The sequence below is a fragment of the Aythya fuligula genome, chromosome 7 (genome assembly GCF_009819795.1).
Source record: "Aythya fuligula isolate bAytFul2 chromosome 7, bAytFul2.pri, whole genome shotgun sequence".
Lineage (NCBI taxonomy): Eukaryota > Metazoa > Chordata > Aves > Anseriformes > Anatidae > Aythya > Aythya fuligula.
In genome coordinates, this window is record NC_045565.1 from 27,293,104 (window position 1) to 27,315,464 (window position 22,361).

Below are 22,361 nucleotides of genomic sequence, written 5' to 3' on the forward strand. Positions count from 1 at the left end.
TTGAACACTTGGCCCCGCTCCCCAGCCCCATCCCCTCAGGCGCCCCCCGCAGGCCCCCCCCCCCCCCCGCCGTGCCGCGCTCGGCCGCTCGCTCACACTTGCCTTTGGCGCCCAACCCGCCCCCCGGCGGGAGGAACCATTTTTCCCAACCTCGTGGGGGGGAACCGTGAAGATGAGTGAGGCTGTATCGCACTCCTTCTCCGCTATAAAGCCCTAGAGAGGCCAAGAAGACATTTATGTAATCTTTAAAAGCTGTTCTTTCGGCGTGCGCTGCGCGTTCCCTTCTCCAGCCTGCCAGCGGCGCGCTCCCTTCCCCTCTCCCCCCCTTTTTGATGTGCCCAGTGGTTCGCGCCGGGCCGGGCCGGGGGAGGCCCCGCCGCCATTTTGTTTGTGTGCGGGGCGAGCGGGGCGCTGAGCGGAGCGGGGCTGCCGGGCGCTGAGGGGCGGCGGCGGCGCGGGGAGGCGCCGGGCGCTTGTGCCGGTTCGAGGCGCTGTGGGCAGCCGGGAGGGCGCCTCCCGCACCCTCCGCGGTCATGTACATCAAGCAGGTAAGGCTGCGGCGTTCAAAACGCCCGCCCGGGCCTGGCTCGGGCGCTGCGGGCTCAGCCCTGGCCGCTTCGCTCCCTGCCGGGGGCTGCGGGGGGTGGACAGGGCCCGGGCCCGGCCTGGGGGCTCCGTGAGGCTGGGCAGCCTCGGGCCGTGGGCTTGCTCCTGCACGAAAAGCGCTGTTACTGCACTTAGTGTGTGCCCGCAGTAATGTGTAACGTTGCTTATCGTGGTTGACTTTTTTTGGCCGCTTTCTTACCACTACCTGCCTATATATGTTCGTTTAAATGAACGTGTCTTTAAATGAGCAATCGGTATATGATGCATGCTGCTCTAAAGACTTTAAATAAGAGTTCTTGTTCCACAGACTTAAATTGCAAAAAAAAGTAAACAGCGAAACTGTATAGAGTTGTAAAAAGTCCAAATTAAGTCAAAGTAGGGGAAAGGAGTTCCATGGGGAGGGGGAATTTAGGTGGCCCGTTAGCAATAATGTCCTAAGAGCCATAGAAGAGATGTATAACGTGTAGAGTGTGAAGCCATTGAGGGGTGACTTTGCCAATATCCCTTATCTTACTGATTCCCCAAATAATTACTGAGCTTTAAAGATTAAAATGTTTTAGGTCTCCAAGTGAGGCTATGCAAGGCAGTAAAAGTTCCATGTTAACAGATGCTGTGATTGGGAAGTCTTCAGCTAATGCATAGCCTTCAACTTGTTTTCTGTAGTTTGATCCATTAAATTCAGAAATCTTTAGTTGCTTCCAATGCAGCTACTTTAGGTTGAGATCTGAATGCAGCACATGTACAAAATCTCATTTTGCTTTCTAAATTTCAGCAGTTACACTGTTGAGAAATAGCTTGTAACACATCCTGCTGTCTTCCCAACAAGTAATTCCTCCTTTGTATTAGCTGTGATGATGAAACATCGATGGCATTATTTTTAACCAGATCTTGCTTGTGGTGGGGAAAAGCTGGGGGAAGAGCACAGAGACTAAATGTCAGTGCTGGTCCTTCTGTAAACGTTCTGGCTAAAAGATCAGCAAGTGTCAAAACTTCAGGTGGTTGGTGTCTTACTAAGCAGAGGAAAGCCCATGTATAGTCTTCCAGCACGGCTTTGGTGTTTGGAAAGGGCTGGTTAATGCTGAGGTGTGCTGGAAGCTGGCTCAGTTTTGGTGCTATGGGGAATCAAAGTAGTGAGATGCTGACACTGTAGTGTGTGTATTTGGACTGACAAACCTCAAACCACTACAAGAATGGTTGAAGTTTAATGTGCTTCTAGATCCCTGCTTGCTGTGTAGCTCCCTAGCTAAATTGGTTGTGTAGGTTGTATGTGTTCATTTAGGAAGTGAATTACCCAGAACCAAGACTTCTTTATTTTACTTTTCTGTCTTTAGGCACAGTAAAACAAAAATAAAGCTGTCTTGCATATGAAATAGGTAGAATCCAATGTAGTGTTTACAGTCTGTAATTCTCTACTTAAAGAACTTGCAGGTGGAATTCTTACACTGCGTGTAGCTAGTGTTATAAAAGTAACTGTAAATCTGGCCCTGGCACGATAAGTACTTGATATCTTGGGGGTTTATTTCCTGTATGTAATATTTGATCCAAATAAGTTTTCTTGTGTAGTTTAAGATTGTTACAAAAATACTTTTGGAATTCTTGTTTGCTGTGCTTTGACCTAGATAGGTGCCAGCATCTCTTAGGGATGCTTTTTTTGTTCCCTGCATCATCGTGATATTTAGTTGAGGGACAATTCTTATGTTGCAAGATGCTGATCTGGAGTTGGAAAGTTAAAGGGGAGGGCAGGGGGAGGGAGAGGAGTCAAGTGTATAATAATATTGATGCAAACACTGTAAAATGTTATAGTTTAAAGTGCTTAAGAACAGAGGTAAGTCTCTCATTTTTCTTGTTAGGTAATCATTCAAGGCTTTCGAAGCTACAGGGACCAAACCATTGTGGACCCATTCAGCTCAAAACATAATGTCATTGGTAAGTTCTGATGCCTCTCTTCTAACACTAACTCCAGTTGCATTGCTGTTTCAGATGTTGATCAAATTAGTCCCTAACAGTTATTAATATTCTTCTCACCTTTGATTAATTTATTTATATTTTCTGTATTGAAAAGTTGTTTACATTTATCTGTAACCTGTCACAAGGAGGATTCAATTTACGGCAAAGAATTCAAGCATTCAATTTTTGCTGTGACAACAGTATGGGTCTTTAGTAACTGAGTGAATCGTCAGTCAGGCAAATGATCTTGGTATTAGGCAGTCCTTCTGTAAAGGCTGTACATGCTAGGACCAAGAGCAGAGACCTTGCACAGGATATTTTTTTTGTGTGTGGATGTGTGATCATTTTTAAGTAAGCACACTAGCTACCATAAAATGTTGCAGAGAAAAAACAGTGAAGATAATCTTTCTTCCAACTTTGGAAGGTTGAGTTTCTGGAATGTGGATCTTCAAAAAGTGCGACACAAACTTCACAGTGTTGTTTTTTATGTAATATATAATCTAAGAGCATGTTCTGCACCATTCTCACATCTCTTCCTATTTTTGTACATGGACGTCTGCTCCTGCTTTCTCATTTTTACTGAATTTAGTGATTGTGCAGCAACTTTGAGACTGCTGACCCAATAAAAAAGTTAATCTGGGACATAGAAATGTAGTAGGTAGGCTTTACTCTGAGAACTGATAAACTAGATACGACTTGAATAGTGTGTTGTATTAAGTAATGTTACTTCAGTAGGAGCTAAAACTTTATCCAGATATGAGTGTTCTTAAAAAAAAAAAAAAAAAAAAAAAAAAGCGGTTTTGAAGTTGACACAGTAGATGCCCATATTAAAGACAAAACACTGACCCTTGCTAAAGCACTTCAGAACGTTTTTGAAACTTTTGCTTTGAAATATAAACGGTACTTCCAATCTTTTAAAAAGAAAACGATGCTGAATTAGCAAGTGGAGAATACTTAACCCAACCTGAGTCAACCTGAGTGTGTAAGAATGTAATTTTTCTTAAATATAAAAGATTGATGCTGGGACCAGTATCTACTGGTTGATTCCACCAGGAGACAAGTATTAAAAAATAAAAGGATGGGACTACATAGCATGGGTTTAACCATTATTCTAATTGTATAGAATAGTGTTGTGATTTGTCACTGTGATTGAGTGGGGAAAGGATCGCTCAGTCTTGTTTCTAGAGAGTAACAAAGTGATCCATCTACTAAATTTCTTATTCCCTTGACATGTTGTTTTATCTGGCTGTGTTATGTTTGGGTTCTGTTCTTGAATATTTGTGCAAAATTTAAATGTTGCCATGTTAATTGTTTTCAATTTGTAGTAATAAACTTTGTGTTTTAATCTTCAGTGGGAAGAAATGGATCTGGAAAAAGCAACTTCTTCTATGGTAAGGGTGAACTATATATAATATCGTTGGGGTGGTGCTGATATAAGGGTGTTTGTGTGTTTTGTTTTGTTTTTTTTTTTTTTTTCCATAAATTGGTTTACCATATGTTCTTCCTTAACAAGGAGTGGCATGATAGCGAGTCAGAAGGACATACGGTTCTCTACCTGATAGACTAATAGAACAAATTTTGAAATATTTTACTATGTTTAGTTAGAAGAAAAACTAGAAACTTTGTTTAATGCTACCTTTACTAAAGGAGATCAACCTTATCTATAAGGCCATACATAACTATAACAGAGGACAGGGGAAGGGAAGAGGGCAAGATAACTTAGGCCTGGAGGATGTGCCTGTAAAGAATAGGTGAGGAACTCATGGTATGTGCGTCTTTGGATATGTAAATGACTTAGTTTAGTATGCATGGCTAAGTTGGAACAATAAGATAAGAAAGAAGGAGATGGCTGGAGCATGCTCAAGAACTGGGTTCAAGCAGTGAACATAGTGAGGAAGACTACTGAAGACCACCAGTGGAAACATGCACATATGTCAGGAACATTTCCATATTTTAACAAATTATGGGAAATAGTATGAATGTGGGAATTATTTCTCAGAAACCTGATTGATGTGCGTGTTTTGATTGATCCCTGTAGCCTGGACAGTTCAGCGCACACACTAGGTGGAGTGATCACCCATGCAACCGGAGCCACAATTAAAAAATGCCTGCTTTCTAAAATTCCAAATTGAGTCTTAAAGAGTTTCTTCAACCAGCTTTTATGGTATCCCACAGGTATATCATTATATGACAGTGATGAAAAAGAAAGATCTGAATGCACTTATTGGTTATCGTCAGGTTTATCATCACTATTCAGCTTCTCTTAAGGATCTTCTAAGATTTTTTTTAAATGGCAAAAAAGTATTCACAGGAGGAAACTGATTTTAAGTATCACCCACCTTGAAAAGTGATTGTAATATTTGCAGTTACTTCACACATTCTTACTGGCTAAATTTATGGCAAAGGACAGAATAAGTCCTCTTTTTTTTTTTTTTTTTTTTTTTTTTTTTACAGCAATTCAGTTTGTCCTCAGTGATGAATTCAGTCATCTTCGCCCAGAGCAGAGATTGGCTTTGTTGCATGTAAGTGAGATGTATGATGATAAGATATCAGAATATAAATGCATTTCAGTTTTGCTATAAAAATGGTCAATTGCTGGGATGTAAATATTTTAAACCAGTTATTTTGGAAGCATTCTCATGTTAGTTTGCTTTTTTAAGTTGGTAAATGGGAATTTATTACTAAGTAATACGTTATCCTTAAATATAGGTAGTTAATGCATGCTTGTGAATGTCTATCCAAGATTTTCAGAACTAAAAATACATGTACAGGAACTTACATAGATGCTTTTCCCTTTCAGATCCATAGAAGGAGAGGGGAATTGTAATTGTCAGGGAGAAGGGAAAATAAATGAGCTCAAAATCCTTCTAAAGAGAGACTTAACTAATCAAAATATCTCCTTTTGCAGGAAGGTACAGGCCCTCGCGTTATTTCAGCTTTTGTGGAAATCATATTTGACAACTCGGACAACAGGTTACCGGTAAGTTAAATGCTTCAGAAACAGATGATCATTTTAGGCTCCAGTTCTCAGTATTACTAAAACATAGTTAGTATCGAGCTGCTTTTGAATTAGTTCCTGTAAAAAGTACAATAAACATTCTGGTTTAGTTATACCTACTGCAAACAGTTAATTTTACTCGTCTTTGTTTTCTTAAGATTGATAAAGAGGAAGTCTCACTTCGCAGAGTCATTGGAGCCAAGAAGGACCAGTATTTCTTAGACAAGAAAATGGTGACGTAGGTACTTCTTTTCCTTAGCTGAATGAGCCGAGCAGTATTTCTGTAAAATTAGTCATAGTAAACGCTTGCATCTCTAGTCTGAAACAGTTTCTCCTGAGTTCCATGAGCAATACTGATTTAGTTGTATAATACTGAGTACCAGTAGTTTGACATTAAGGACATTGTTCCTTGTGTGATAGACAGCAGATTTCTTTGAATTCACAATTTAATCAATTCATTAATATCTTGCTTAACTGCTAAATGTAGTATTTTTCAGGACTGCTTTTTTTTTTTTTTATAAGAGTCACTAGAGTTAAGGTTGTTTCTTATCTGTCTGTGTGATACGTACCTGTATTTGCCACCTCTGTGCTGTGAGGTGTTTGGTTCTTCATCCTTTCTCCAAAGCTATAGGATTTTAGCTGGTTTCCTTTTCTTTCCCAATTTCACTTTAGAATTAGAATTTAGAATCTTAGTTTTTTGAAGAGAGCATGCATTGCATACAGTGATCATAGTATGCAATATATTGTTGTGCTATTTCACTGTCACTTTTGTTGTGTTTTTAATAAAATCACAATAACATTTCAGGAAAAACGATGTAATGAATCTTCTGGAAAGTGCTGGATTTTCTCGCAGTAACCCATACTATATTGTCAAACAAGGAAAGGTAAGATTCTTTTTCAGAAAGCGAGAGAAATTACTATCAAAAATACTATGTATCCTGGTTGGCAAATGTTCATTTTGGTTTACTGCTGCAATAACTTAAATCTGTTTTAGTTTGAAACAATTCTTGCAGATGCATCATTGCAGGTGTTGGAGTAGTGCATGTTAATTTTAAAACAAAAAAAATGTTTTGATGCAGTTAATGTTGATATTTAGAAATGATACAGTCACCTTTGCAATTGCATGCAAGATAAACTTAATTCATATGACTATATTGATGTAAGTTGCTATATTTCTGGTCTTCAAGATGAGATGCTGACTGTAGAAAACTGTTAATATGCTAAAAACATTGTGAATGACTGTGAATTGATGAATGAATGGATGGATGAATGGAGATGTGTGGAACTGGAAAGCCTGGAAAGGGCTCATAGTGTGACCTGTGTTAACGGCACCCAGATTAGATGGCTTTCAAGACCCAAGAGTGTAGCAAAGAATATCAGATCTAGAGACAAAGGACAGGAATGACTTCTAATGGCTCACAGCAGTGGGACATGATGGAGACACTGATAACTGCCAGCTCCTGAAAGATTACTGAAAAGCCTACTCAAAAGGGGAATGCGGGAGACTTTGAGGAAGACTGGGTGGCAAAAAAGTTTACCCAGAAACACAACCTCTAAAATGTTTAGTAATGTGAATTCTTCAACACGGCTAAATGTGTATGTAAAAAAAAAAAAAAAGACTTCAGCTGGGAAATAACTGTTTTGTAGTGGAGATTGGTGCATGTGACTCTTCGACCAAGCACAAAGTCAAAATACTAGTATTAGATTTTGGTGTAACCCAAATTGGAAACAGTTACCTACTTTTGAAATAATGCAACTTCTCAAATTGTATTGAAGGAAAATGAGTTCTACGTTGGCTTTGTGTGTTTTGGCTTTAATGAGTGCTCCATGAACTGAATTGTCTTAACGTTTAGCAGCCTCTCCCATTTTTAGTGTAACATTTCTAGTGTGTGTGTGTTTGTTTGTTTGTTTGTTTGTTTTTTATGGAGGTGCTTAAACTGGCTGATTTAGCAGCAGGAATAAAGGCCTGAGCTTTAGCTCTTCTAAATGTATTTTTGAGGTGGCAAAGGTTTTTGCGGTTTACCTAACATCAGGGCTCCTGAGTTCTAGTAAGAACTGGTAGCATTTGAAAAACAACAAAATGAATTACAAACAGAATACTAGCAATTCTAAAGTAATTTCCTTTTAAGGAAAGCAGCGTGTTAGAGATCTTCCCAAAACCTTGTGCAAGCAGGCACAGCAAAAAAAAAAAAAAAAAAAAAAAAGTACAGTCTTTAATCTGTTGTGCTAAGCCATATGTCTAGAGCAGGATATTGAAATTATAGATCTTGAATTTTCAGATCAACCAGATGGCCACAGCTCCTGACTCTCAAAGACTGAAGTTACTAAGAGAAGTAGCTGGTACCAGAGTGTACGATGAACGTAAAGAAGAAAGTATTTCACTAATGAAAGAAACAGGTAAAAATCTTCTGGACACTAGTTCTCCTTTTCATGTTCATAACTGCTGACAAATAGTTGATCACTGGAGGAGGTTGAAGTGTTTAACTGAACTTCCCTCTTGTGTTTTCTAAAGAGGGTAAGCGAGAGAAGATCAATGAGTTGTTGAAATACATTGAAGAACGACTTCATACCCTCGAAGAGGAGAAGGAAGAGTTGGCTCAGTACCAGAAATGGGATAAAATGAGGAGAGCATTAGAATACACAATTTATAATCAGGAGCTTAATGAAACCCGAGCTAAGCTTGATGAGGTAAAATATTTTGTCTACTACAAAATTTAATGTGAGCTGTTCTGCTTTTTGCTGATATCTGCTTATGTTCCTCAATGAAGTCCTGTCCATATCCTCTGCTAATTCAGCAAATTATGCTCATCTTTTTCAAACTAGAAGTTTACTAGAACAGTTTTGCTAATTAAGCTACTTTCCCTGCAGCTTTCTGCCAAGAGAGAGACAAGTGGAGAGAAGTCCAGGCAGCTGAGAGATGCACAACAAGATGCTAGAGATAAAATGGAGGTAAAAATACTTAAAGCGAGGGTGTCTTTTTCCTTTCTGTTAGATTGCTTTATTTTTCTTGTGTATGTAAACCTTTTATCTAAGTCTGAATTTACAGACTTCAGAGTTATTTGACTCCAAATGAGAAGAGCTCTTACACTTAGAGCTTTAACCAGTAAAGTTAGAAATTAACTAATAACCTATGCCTTCATCCTGTTTGGAAATGGGAGAAATTTATTGTATTTCTTTTGTGTCTTGATCTATGTAATGCTTGTGACTTAGATACTGAAATGTGCGTATAGTGTTTAAAATTCAACATACTTAAATTTGTGTAGGAAATAGAACGGCAAGTTCGTGAGCTGAAGACAAAGATTTCTGCAATGAAAGAAGAGAAAGAACAACTTAGTGCTGAAAGACAGGAGCAGATTAAACAGAGGACTAAACTAGAGCTTAAGGCTAAAGATCTGCAGGATGAATTAGCTGGCAACAGTGAACAAAGGGTACGTAGCTGTAATGAGTGAATAAAAGGTGGTTGGTGCAAGGTAGTATATTTGTACCTTGAAGACATTTTAGCTGTACTTTTTAAGTTTTGTTTTTTAGCTGTTGCCTTTCATTACTTTGTAAGCTTTGCAGAACAGGTATCTTAAGTTTTTGGCACGTCTTCTTCCTAATTGTAACTGAATTCACTTAAGCTTTGAAACAATGTAGTATCAGATAATTCTAAGACCGCAAAATTGCATTACTTTTAAATTATTCTTCAGAATTATATGTTTATCTAATGATACAGTGTTTTTGATACTGCCTCACTTTAAATATTGCTTTGTTTCACTTTCAGAAAAGACTGTTAAAAGAGAGGCAAAAGCTTCTTGAGAAAATTGAGGAGAAACAGAAAGAATTAGCAGAAACGGAGCCAAAATTCAACAGCGTAAAAGAAAAAGAAGAGAGAGGAATTGCTAGGTCTGTGATGTTCTGTAATGGGAACTCAAAGCATTTTAGAAAGAACCAAGATAACAAGCAGAACAGCCATGTGTGATATGTTGAGAGTTAATATTTCAGAAAGGGGTGTTTGTATGTCCTCATGTATGGCCTCCTTTAGTGTTGGGTGTTAAGGTTGGGGGAAGTCACTATTTGGTGAACTTAATTTTCAGCCTTCACCATTTTGTGGAGTTCTACGGACTTGCGGTTTTATGAAGTCTTTTGGGTGGTTTTATTGTTTATAATGTGGTCCTTTTCTTGTTACTGATTTGGTGCTTAATCTTTAGAGCATGGTTTGACAGTTCTGGAAATTTCTTTTGTTAATTCTTAGTGCTTTTCTTCATATATTCAAGAGTTCTTCATAATACAGCATTTGTTCCCCTTCTCAAAATAAAATAGACTTGCACAGGCGACGCAGGAAAGAACAGATCTTTATGCAAAACAAGGTCGGGGAAGCCAGTTCACATCCAAAGAAGAAAGGGATAAATGGATAAAGAAAGAACTGAAGTCTCTAGATCAAGCCATCAATGACAAGAAGCGGCAGATTGCAGCTATACACAAGGATTTGGAGGATACAGAGGCAAATAAGGAGAAAAATTTGGAACAGTACAGTGTAAGTATAATTATAATGAATGCAGGATTTTCTGATGGGGTCTTCTAAAAATCTGTTTTTTGGAAATGCCTGCAGACAAACTCTGAAGTCTACTGAAATCAAGGATCAATCTGAAAAAAAAAATCTAGGAATGTAGTTTAAAAAGAACAGTGTTCTGGTAAAATACCTGATGTAGGCCTCACCCATGTAGCATAAGTAATGATTTTGAGTTGATTTTTGAGACAAGTAGCATTTACCACTGACTGTAATGTTATTGTACGGCTCAATAGGAATTATTAGATAGAACTGAAGATGTTAAATTTGAAGTGACCTTGATTCATTTAATAAAAATGTCTGACTTCTCATAAAGGAAGACTGATTTATGCTCAAGCTGAAGGAGTATATAAGGTGTCTTGGGTGAAACTCCATGGGGAACTTGCAAAGTTAGGTTGGAAAAACTTCTGTTACTTGAGAGGGTAACTGGTTGTCCAGGATGTAGACAGCTATGAAAATGTAATCTGAATGCTAGCCCCAAGCTGCTTTGAGAATGGCAGATGTTATAATGAGGAAGGGACGGAGGTCTGTGCATTTGCCTCAATAGCATGTTTTTGATGGCAGCTGTGGTAAAGCACAAATACTGCTGGAGAGCAGGCTAAAATTTTGACTAATATCAATATGGCCTGATGTGCAAGACTAGTATGTATGTTCTTATCGGAAGTGTTACTTCAGAACATGGCTACACGTGGTTTGTGTATGATGATTTCTGTTTTGATGTGGTTTCTTGCAATGACCTAGTGAGCTGTTTCATTGTATAACACACCTATGTGCAGTTTGTGCCTCCCTTGCAATCTGTTTTATCACTTCAACTTGCTACTGCTCACTTGCTGCCAAAGATGCTTTTATTCTTAGTACTTTTATAGTTTAACTATCTGTTTTGTGAAAAGCTTTGTAAGAATTTTCTGAATTCTTAGTAGTAGTTTTTAGTATTGAATTTGATGGGGAGTGGAATTTTACCTGGAAAGAGCTGTAGTTTCATAGTGATCTTTTCTTTGTGTTAGAAACTGGACCAGGATCTTAATGAAGTGAAGGCTCGTGTTGAAGAACTGGACAGAAAGTACTATGAAGTGAAAAATAAAAAGGATGAACTACAGAGCGAAAGAAAGTTAGTAATCAATTGAAATATGTCTGAATCTCACTTAATGTGAAGGACCCCAACAGTGTAGTTGTTAACATGGCATGTAGGTATGTTTTTAAATATAGCCATGTCTGAACTTCTGCACTTAGCCTTCCCATTCAATTAGCAGTCTTTAGATTAAAAAAAAAAAAAATAGATTTTATTCACCTTTAAATACTTATGCTTTTTTCTGTATGCAGTTATCTATGGAGAGAGGAGAACGCAGAGCAACAAGCTCTTGCCGCAAAGCGGGAGGACTTAGAAAAGAAACAGCAGCTCCTCAGAGCAGCAACAGGAAAGGTAAGATGGCTTGTGATAATTCCATGTGGAAGCTTTTATTTCCCATCCTAATGGGAAAGTCAGTAATCTAAAGATAGCTATGATGGTAAGACTAACAAAATAACTAAGATGGGTAAATTGTATCTGTAGGCTTAGTTTTTTTCAATTATTTCTAGCTCTGGAAGTACTTTGAAATTAGTTTTCTGAGCTTAAGATGATAGAAGAGAGGTGAGGAGACCAGGTAGAAATGGAGTACTTCTCAATACTTTTGACATCTTTCTTTTTTAAAAATAAAAATAAACAGACCCTAAGATGTGGTATGCTCAGCTATTTAGGTATCTTACTTTAAAGCAGCAACTCCTGATTAGTCAGCAGAAGTTTGCTGAGAAAGGAGGTTACCTCTTTATAGAAGCTGAAGATAAAAATGGATGTATTTTCTAGCTTTTGTAATTGCAGTGCAATAACTAATTATGCTTTAACAGGCCATTTTGAATGGTATAGACAGCATAAACAAGGTTTTGGAGCACTTCCGTCGAAAAGGCATAAACCAGCATGTTCTAAATGGCTATCATGGCATTGTGATGAACAACTTTGAATGTGAACCAGCTTTCTACACTTGTGTTGAAGTTACTGCAGGGAACAGGTAATTACTGTTCAGTGTTACTTACGTCGATGCAGCTGCAGTGTTGCAATCAAATCTGGTGCTCCTTCCTCCTTTTTTTTTTTTTTGTTCTCCTTGTAATCTTGAGCTTTGGTCTTCCTCTTGTCAAACACTGTTATGTAGCATCATTAAAACTTCAAGAAGGAGCTAAGAAGAATTTTGCCTATTCTAAAAAAGTGGTCCTAGCCTCTCAAACTTGTTCCAGGGTGGGGAGGGTATTTGGGGAGAGCAGGGCCCAAGACCCATGCTCCAGATACTTGCCAGAAGCAGTCGACTGTAAAGCATTGTACATTAAGTAATGCTGATGTTTCACTGATAGCAATAGAAGTTATTTCACTTATGCTAGAAAATTGCATGGGCAAGGATAGCTTTTAAGTAGTAGCTGCCAGTTCAGACACTGGAAAAAAGGTGTGTTCAATGAGTCTTCAAGTAATATATTAGTCATTAGTAATTATATTAGTAATTTATATTATTAATTAGTAATATAATGAGTGATACGTGATGTTACCTGCATGCTTAATGTTCACATACAAATATATTTGTGCTTCTAGCACTGTAATGCTTTTGCTTGTTTCTTGGACTTGTTAATTAGGTTGTTCTATCACATTGTGGATTCTGATGAAGTCAGTACAAAAATTTTAATGGAATTTAACAAAATGAACCTTCCTGGAGAAGTTACTTTCCTCCCTTTGAACAAGCTGGATGTTCGAGATACTGCTTATCCTGAGACTAATGTGAGTGTTCATTTTGAGCCTTGCTCTGTTTTTTCCGTAAATAAGCCTTTGTTTGAACTGTGTGCACCTATAGCCCGTTATATTCTTCGCTACTGAGTATTTGAATTAAATACTGCAACTAATGTATCACTTCCCAATATTGAAAACCTTTTGATAGCAGAACACTTATTTGCTGGGTATTTATTTTTCAAAGTTGAATTTCCCTCTCTGAGTACGTAGGTGGTAATAGAAGTAAGACTTTTCCTATAACCTGACAACAAATGGCACAGATTATTAAATTCTAATTCTTTAATCTGAAAGCCTGCCATGGATGAAAGCTGAATAGAAGGATAGTGTCCTGTCACAGATGTGGACACTTTCTCAAAGTTATCTGAAATGAATCGTGCTTTTATATTAAAAAAAAAACAACAACAAAAAAAAAAAAACACTTCCGTGACAACTATTTAAAAAGTAGGTCAAACATATTTCAAGAAAGAATATGCTCATATTCAAAACTTAGTGAATTTTCCTACATTAATCATGGTAGAATAAGTTATTTAAAAATTGCAACTTTTTTTCATTGGATAAATATCAGAAAAAGCAAACAAAAGAATAAGATATCTAGTGTGTTTAATTTGGGAGGGCTTTATTAGTAATAATTGTGTTAATGCTTGTAATTTAGTCTCTTTTTGGAGGAGGATTTTTTTGCTGCCAATAAATGATACATATTATACTTGTTTCTGTAGTAATACTCAGATGAGATTCCCAGCAGACTCATAGTTGACTTAATGCTCGAGCCTAGCTGTTTAAGACTAAAATTGCAAAAATAAATCTTGCACTTCATTTCTATACGGTGTTTGTCTTGAGTGTTCAGTCAGCGTGTCATCCTTTTACCTGTTTCCAAAGTAATTGTTCACAATATTGTACTTTGAGTTCAAGGTTTGACAGTTCTCTGTATCATGATATGCAGAGCTCCAGAAGTCTTCGTTCTAGAAATCTGATTCTGAAGACAAACGTTCATTCATCTTCAGTGATTTAGAGATACACTTAACTTTAGATAATACAGTGTTATAAGGCATATTGTCAATACAAGAGTATTTCTACTCTTGATATAGCTTTTATTTCTAGGTCTCTCTTGAAATGTGCTTGAATTAGTTGCAATTTGCTTGTCATATTTATATTACTACACTCTCCTCATTAAAATTACTGTAACTTCAGGATGCCATTCCTATGATCAGTAAACTGAGATACAATCCAAGATTTGACAAAGCTTTCAAACATGTATTTGGAAAGACTCTAATTTGCCGTAGCATGGAAGTATCTACCCAGCTGGCCAGAGCTTTTACCATGGACTGTATTACCCTGGAAGGTAAATATTGCAATTTATAAATTAATTATTAGAAAAATATGAGTGTTGAGGTTCATTAAACGTGGTCCATTAGTGTTGTCAAAATAAGGTTATTTTAAATAATATACCCGACTGAGATACAGAAGGTTGCACTTGGCAGAGTACTAAAAATAGAGAATATCTTCACAAGTCCCTGAATTATCTTATGATCTAAAAGTTAATAGCTATGTATTTCCATCCTGAGAATTGCAAAGCAAGTTAGGTTTATAGGCATATTCTTTCAATTTTATCAGGCATGTGTTCCCTGGAATATTTCTGGTGTATTCCACCAACTTGAAATAGCTTTGAGGGTGTGAATGCATGGTTTTAATTACTGGTAAGAGCAAGGTGGACTTCTCCACATGCCAAGCGCATGTTATGTTCTCTAATTATATCTCTTGGAAATTGCCTACTTCTGGATGGCAGACTCCATGCACTCTTATCGTTTGTCCCCTTTGCCCCATAAGTCTAAGACTTTTAAAGCTGGTAATTCTAGGCATTTACATTTTCTCCTTCTATAAACACTTTCTTATAAGCTGCATAGTTTCTTTTTTTAATTGTAAGCATTAGCCTTTTTTAAAAAAAGGCAATAGCAATCTGTTGGTCTTGAGGAATGAAATACTTCCAGTTGAATACAAAAACATATTTAACTTAGAATAAATAGTTTATATAAGTGTTTTTTAGGTAATGTGATCCCTGACACTGATGCATGACACTAATGCAGCATTTCTTCAGGTTCTTTGAAATGTTCCAGTTTTTCTGCAAAATTGTATTATGAGAACTTCTAAATATTATGGAGAATACATGATGTGCAATTTATAGTCTCATTCTATTGTGCTGTTTAGGTGATCAAGTCAGCCATCGTGGTGCTTTGACTGGAGGTTATTATGACACAAGAAAGTCTCGGCTAGAATTACAAAAAGATGTTAGAAAGGCAGAAGAAGAACTTGGTGAACTTGAAGCAAAACTCAATGAAAACTTGCGCAGGAACATTGAAAATATCCTTTTGTTTTTCTTGGGAAAGGTTGTGTGATGACTGCTTTCATTCTGCAGTTGCAGTAATGGATGAGAAACAGATTGACTTTTGTAAATGCAATGCATTAGTGGTGGCGTTTGTTGTGACTGTTTGTACAACTTGGTTCTGTGTGTTATTGTATGGATTTTAATAACAAAAGTCAAAGTAGAAACAAAGCCTGCAGGTGGAAATTGGTATCACCAATGAAAATAATAGATTTTAAAATACAGTGATTGTTTTTGTGTCAGAATTGCATTTTTTAAAACTCATTCTTTGGTCAATGCAAATAGTTGAATAGTTCTCTATACAACTGCTGTTGGTAACATTTCCATACCAGGGAAATATAACTGAAACATAGTAGTTGAAGCATGGATTACTTCTAAGCTGTCATCCATGACTCAGTATTGAGTGACCTTAGTGCAATCAGGACTTCACCTTGCTTACTTTGAAGGAAATAGGAGCACACGTGGATTTGATGCAGGAGTGCCTGTAATGCATCTTGTCCAGTTTGTTGCTCTGCTCACTGTAGGCTTCAGAACAGGGGAGCTTTGTTAATGTGGTACCATTAACATTTGGTCTTTGTCTTTCAAACTTAGTGTTTAACCTCATCTCTATGATGCTTTCTACTCCTTTGTTACAGTAACTGCTATAACCAGGTATTCTTGTTATCTGTGGTAACCTTCACTGCCTTTTCTGACTTGTGCTGTATTTTTAGTACTTGTGTCCTGAATTGCTGCATTACGTAGCCAGCATATGCTGGAGAGGTGGTGGAGAGCACTATTCTATAATCAAGCTGAAAGTTGTTTGACAGTCCTAATCTTTTAGTTTCTTCGTATGAAAAGTCAAATAACTGTCACCTTTTTCTGAAAGTTCTTTAATGCTGTAGCATCATCTTGAGATCTAGTATTTAGAATTTGAGGGCAGAAGTGGTTTATGCAATTTTCTCCTGTTTTTAAGGTCATTAAGTCCTTTTTGACCTGTATGACAGTTAGCATAAAAATTACTTTTGCCTCAGATTTGAGTAAGGGTTAATTGCATTGTTATGGCTGTAGTTCTGTATTTTGCAAGATCCAAGGTTTTTCTTACAAGTTTAAATGTGTCTGTATTCTGAATGCCATGTTGAAGTAACAGGAAAATCAAGCTTTATGGTTTGTTCTTGGTGTTGATAAGGGTCATGAAGTTCCTTTTGCTGATAGTTCTTGATTTCTTCTGTGCAACTGAACATTTTGATTTGTTTTGTGAGTTCAGCTGAATATGGCAAAGGGAGTAAAAACTAAAACCACTAGTAGATATGAAATGCCTTTAAGATGGAATTTTCCTTAGCCCACTGTATGGATTAATAATGAAATTGACCAGCTGATGAACCAAATGCAGCAAATTGAGACGCAGCAGAGAAAGTTCAAAGCCTCTCGAGACAGTATTTTGTCAGAAATGAAAATGCTGAAGGAGAAGAGGCAGCAGTCTGAAAAGACATTTATGCCTAAGGTACGGCAAGATGATATTGAATGTCATTACTGGTTTTATATTATTGTTTCATTGATGTGATTGATAAATTTGCATTCCTCTCTGGTTAACATCATAATTGAAATCTGAAAAGATGATTAGAGACAGTCACAGTAAATATTTACATAAATAGAAAAGTGAAATTCGTAAATCTGTGGGCTGCTCTGAGGAATTATTCTGTCTAATACCTGTTCCATAGCAACGCAGCTTACAGAGCTTGGAGGCAAGTTTGCACGCTATGGAATCAACTAGAGAATCGCTAAAAGCAGAACTGGGGACGGATTTGTTGTCTCAACTCAGTCTTGAAGATCAGAAACGTGTGGATGCTCTTAATGATGAAATTCGACAGCTACAGCAAGTAAGAGGAGAAATGAACATGTCTTGTCATTGACTGTGGTACCTTCCCAATAAAGACTTACTTTGGTCCTTTTGTGTGAAAAGTCACTAGTTCTGAATGTATTGTAACTGAGTAGTGTTCTGCCAGGTGGGGGTTGGTACATCTGGAGTTTTCTCATCTGCTAAGTATATTTGTATGTTTTCTTAAACGCTGGGTGAATTTTACAACATACTGTTCTGGTTATTTCTACATGCTAAAATTAGAGTGACCATCCAAAGATGTGCAATATTCTCATACTCAGAATTTTGTGAAGAATGAGTTTATTTTAATTTTTAAAGAACAGAAAACGAATTGAGAGTCAGTTGAGACGCTGAACGTACTTTTTTTTTTTCCAGGAAAACAGACAGCTTTTGAATGAGAGGATTAAACTAGAGGGCATTATCACAAGAGTTGAAACATATCTCAATGAAAATCTGAGAAAACGCTTAGACCAAGTGGAACAAGTAAGGATTTTGCTTTCAGTGCATTTTTTGCAGTCTATTTTTGTTTATTTCCGGAGCTTTGATGTATTAATAATTTGATAAATACGTATTCATCTTTCTCTGTAGTCGGTGGTATTTCTTGCTTCCCTTAATCTAAGCTGAGTTGCATGTTTTACTTAAATCTCAGCATATTATTTGAGGAATGTGTGAGATACTGACCAAAAAAATCCTGTCTATATATACTGCCTATGTGTAGGCACAGTATATATAGAACAGAGCTATCATAATGATGATCTGGTTAAAGATTTAAGTATAAAGATTCTAAATACTGTAGTAGAGTTTTAGAGAATAGTTAAGTTACATGTAGAAAGTGGAAGATAAGTTGGTTATCTGGCTTACACTTTTGTTCCCTTCCGATACGGAAGCTTGATGGCATTTACTTTGTTCTATAGGAACTGAATGAACTACGAGAAACGGAAGGTGGCACAGTTCTTACAGCCACAACATCAGAACTTGAGGCTATCAACAAACGAGTGAAAGATACACTGGCACGGTCAGATGGTTGGTAACACTACTTATTCAAAGAAAAATCTCCACTGTTTTGAAAGTTCATACATATTGTAATATGAGAAGTAATGACAAATTTTGAGTATGCTATAGTAGTTGCATAGTGTGCAACAGACTTCTTGGAACACAATTCAAAATATAAATGAAGCAAGATTTTGTGTAAATCAAACAACTGAGAGTGTCTGCAATTGCACACTAATACCAGTAAAGTAGGTGTTAGTGATAACAGAATTTTGGCTTCAGGGTACAGTGCTTATGAGGCAACCTTTGTACAAGTCATGATCTTGTACAGTTATTTTTGAATTTTGCGTTAACAGTCTAAAACTAAGTTGCTGTCAAATGGGAAATAGTACCTGTGTGGTTCACACTCATTTTTGATTGTCTTTCTAGACTTCAACAATAACAACCTTTGTTTCAACAATAACAACTTTGGTTTTTAAGCTGTATACTTATGATGGAAGGGAAGAGGGAACGTTAACTCTGTCTTGAAGTTAATTTTCTGTTCATTTCATAATAGATCTTCTTTTAAATTGTCTCTTTTTCATAAATAATTGGATGGATAATTGCATATTTGTTCTTTTTCCCAATATCTCAGATCTGGATAATTCCATTGACAAGACAGAAGCAGGAATTAAAGAGCTGCAGAAGAGCATGGAGCGCTGGAAGAACATGGAAAAGGAGCATATGGATGCCATTAACCATGACACAAAAGAACTTGAGAAAATGACGAACAGGCAAGGCATGCTCCTCAAGAAGAAGGAAGAATGCATGAAGAAAATCCGAGAACTGGGTTCGCTTCCACAGGAGGCTTTTGAAAAGTATCAGACTCTAAGTTTAAAGCAGGTAATAAATGTGCTTAGTGTCATGCTATTGGGGGGGTGGAAGCAAAAAAAGATACTGGTCTAAAGTACTAGTTTCATCTACGTCTTGAGTGTCAAACGTGGCTAGAATTGCAAATAACTTTGTTACTGTTTTTCCATACACAGTTATTCCGCAAACTGGAGCAGTGCAATACAGAACTGAAGAAGTACAGTCATGTTAATAAAAAAGCTTTAGACCAGTTTGTAAATTTCTCAGAGCAGAAGGAAAAACTGATAAAAAGACAAGAGGAACTGGACAGGGGCTACAAATCCATCATGGAGCTGATGAATGTGCTTGAGCTTAGGAAATATGAGGCTATTCAGCTGACTTTCAAACAGGTAACAAAATGACAACAGTAGTAAAGACTAGTTGAAATCAAACAGTTCCCTCTTTTATATGAGAACAGCCACACTTACTGTATGTTTCTTACGTAGTAATAAAAGACAATATAATGTAACTTGTTTTGTGGGTTTAATGCTGAAAAAAAAGAAAAAAGCTGGCGTTTTAAGTAGGTGCTGATGTTGACTATGTCGACATTCTAGCTGCTTTTAAAACCTTTTAAATGCTTCATTTCTGTTAACTGTACTATTTACAGCCCTTTCTGGAGATACATTCTCTAGATTTTAGTGAAGCCTTTCCTAATGTTATTAAAGGATCACAAGTGCAAAGTATGTGAAGGCTTCTCCTACACATTTGCTTAACTGACATCTGAAGCTTACTGAAGTAAATCACTTATCAAGCAGCTTTTGCTGTTTTCCATTTGAATTCTACCATTTTGTTAAAGTAAAAAAAAAAAAAAAAAAAGGTGAAAAATGTCATACTACAAAAGCAGTTGACTTAGGCGATGTTTTTAGACCAAGTGTTGTATCCTGCTGTCCTGGTTTCACTTAGGACACTAGTGCTTAACTAGCGCTTAAGTTTGAATATGGATCCCGTTTTTGAAACAAATATTGTATGACAGCACGTAAAAACAGCTGTCGTTTGCACTTGATTTCATGATGTAAAAATGATTGTCTCCTTTAAGGTGTCAAAAAATTTCAGTGAAGTATTCCAGAAGTTAGTCCCTGGTGGCAAGGCCACATTAGTGATGAAGAAAGGAGATGTGGAAGGCAGTCAGTCCCAGGATGAAGGTGAAGGCAGTACGGAGAGTGAAAGGGGATCTGGATCACAGAGCAGCGTTCCGTCTGTAGATCAGTTCACTGGAGTTGGCATAAGGGTAAGGAGAAGTATTTGTGTATTTTGTGTTTCGAGTATTTTAAATGACAGCTTTCCCTTAAAAATAAATAAATAAATAAAATCTTCCTGTTGTATTGTTTTCTCTAGGTATCGTTCACAGGGAAGCAGGGTGAAATGAGAGAAATGCAGCAACTTTCAGGTGGACAGAAATCCCTAGTAGCTCTAGCTCTGATATTTGCTATCCAGAAATGTGATCCAGCTCCATTTTACTTGTTTGATGAAATCGACCAAGCCCTGGATGCTCAACACAGAAAAGCTGTTTCAGGTAACTATCTACCTTGTACTCATCTTTCGTGTGTTTGAAATGACAGTTTGTCTTCCAATATTTGCTATCTCAGGTGAAAGCTTTTTTAATCACGAAGGCACACTCTCAAATATCCCAACATGTTAGAATTTAACTTTGTGCTTTCTGAAACTTCTGTGGACTCAGGTTTTGGGGAGATGCGCTGTATTGGCATTACAGCTTCTAAAGAGTCTCCTTACTATGCTTTAGCATGATAGAAATAGTCCTGGTTTTGAAATAAAGTAGTTTGAAAAATGAACTTCGGGCTCACCACATTAATTTGGAAAAGTGCTTTCTGTTTTCTATTATAGAAGTTTAATACCCAGTGATTCTTGCTGAATGGTTGAATTTATCAGACTTAAGACTGGAATTGATGATAATACTTAAACCTGGCATTGGTCCTTTCTTGAGTGTTTTTCATATTAACTAAACGTTTGTTCTAAATAAGGAATAGCAAACTTCTGCCTGTCTCGTATTAAGACATATCCTATTTTAGTAGAAAAATGACATTAATAAACAATCTTGTGTTCTTTTCAGATATGATTATGGAACTAGCTGAACATGCTCAGTTTATTACAACAACTTTTAGGCCCGAACTGCTAGAGTCAGCTGACAAGTTCTATGGTGTGAAATTCAGAAACAAGGTAAATAATTCTTAATCACGGTGTTTACTGAGAACATTATTAACCTGTGCATTTGTGTATTACCATAAGAGTTGGAAGGGAATCTGTCTTATAACTAGAAATGCAACATTGAAATATCACAGTCTAGTGTTGGAGTTTGCTCCTTTCTGAAAATTTAACTATCTGAAATTGTCTTTTCTCTTTAAAAGAAGACTAGAAATTTGGTGTAAGCTCATTGCTGAGTCAACTGGAGCTTTTGTAAATAAGGCTGTTTTATTCTGTAGGCAGCTACTTATAATTATATTTCTTCTTGTTCCACCAGGTTAGTCATATTGATGTGATCACAGCAGAAATGGCCAAAGACTTTGTAGAAGACGACACCACGCATGGTTAAACAGAGTTGTATTTACTGCTTGTTTGGAAGATGTGTATAGTGCGATGTTTATGCCACGGAACTGTAAATTAAAAATATGAAGCATTTAGTCCTTGTCTAAAATAGTTTTTGAACATCTGTTTTAACCAAGACCCCAGAAGGCTTAGTTTCAAAGGAGCTTAAGTATCCATTTTGTCTCTGTTGCTGTATTTTATAAGATAATTGTTAATGTTACCTTTATACAGTACCTGTAGTTTACAAAACTTTCTCTTCCCTGAAATCTTTTGTAAAGTGGCTGTTGCTGTTTTAAAGCTTTTTAGAAAGTGCTAGCTCTTCCTTCCTAAGTACAACTTTATCATTTATACTGCCTCACATGTTTTTTTAATGCTTCAATTAAAATGATTGGTTTTATGCCTGTAACTTGTATGCAAGTGTATGGTGTATGTTGTTCCTCTTCAGAGAGTTCTGCTGAGGCAAAGTAAATACTGTTGGTCATATTGGAGCTGTTCATTTCAGAAATACGAGACAAAACCATTTTTCAAGTGATCTGTACTTCCATTTTCTTCACACTGCAAGTGCCAGTAGAAACTCACCCCGATCTTTGTCCAAGTACATAGTGTTCCGGTTATTGAACTGAAAAAGCTCAGTATCAGAAGATAGTGAAGTCTGAAAAGATCCTAGAATAATACCAAGACACTGCTCCACCCTGTTCTTTCCTCCCTGTAACAGTTCTTCCACATTCTGTCAACCTGAAGGACCAGAATAACCTGAGCTAGCCTGTCACTCACAAACCAAACCATAAAACTTCTGACAAAGGGTTG

At 37.1% G+C, this 22,361-nt stretch overlaps 1 protein-coding gene across 1 annotated transcript; it reads left to right on the forward strand.

Moving 5' to 3' along the window:
- Positions 1-425: 425 nt before the first annotated feature.
- Positions 426-21,960, forward strand: SMC3 (structural maintenance of chromosomes 3). Its single transcript, XM_032191187.1, has 29 exons — positions 426-548; positions 2,457-2,532; positions 3,906-3,944; positions 5,008-5,075; positions 5,462-5,533; positions 5,710-5,789; positions 6,357-6,435; positions 7,831-7,948; positions 8,064-8,239; positions 8,420-8,500; positions 8,815-8,979; positions 9,315-9,436; positions 9,854-10,067; positions 11,105-11,208; positions 11,421-11,520; positions 11,982-12,142; positions 12,753-12,894; positions 14,092-14,242; positions 15,106-15,258; positions 16,609-16,760; positions 16,978-17,136; positions 17,511-17,618; positions 18,050-18,158; positions 18,760-19,007; positions 19,151-19,363; positions 20,050-20,241; positions 20,349-20,526; positions 21,082-21,188; positions 21,490-21,960. The coding sequence occupies exons 1-29, from the start codon at positions 534-536 to the stop codon at positions 21,559-21,561; spliced, it is 3,654 nt and encodes a 1,217-aa protein (XP_032047078.1). The 5' UTR covers positions 426-533; the 3' UTR covers positions 21,562-21,960.
- The last annotated feature ends 401 nt before the right edge of the window (positions 21,961-22,361 follow it).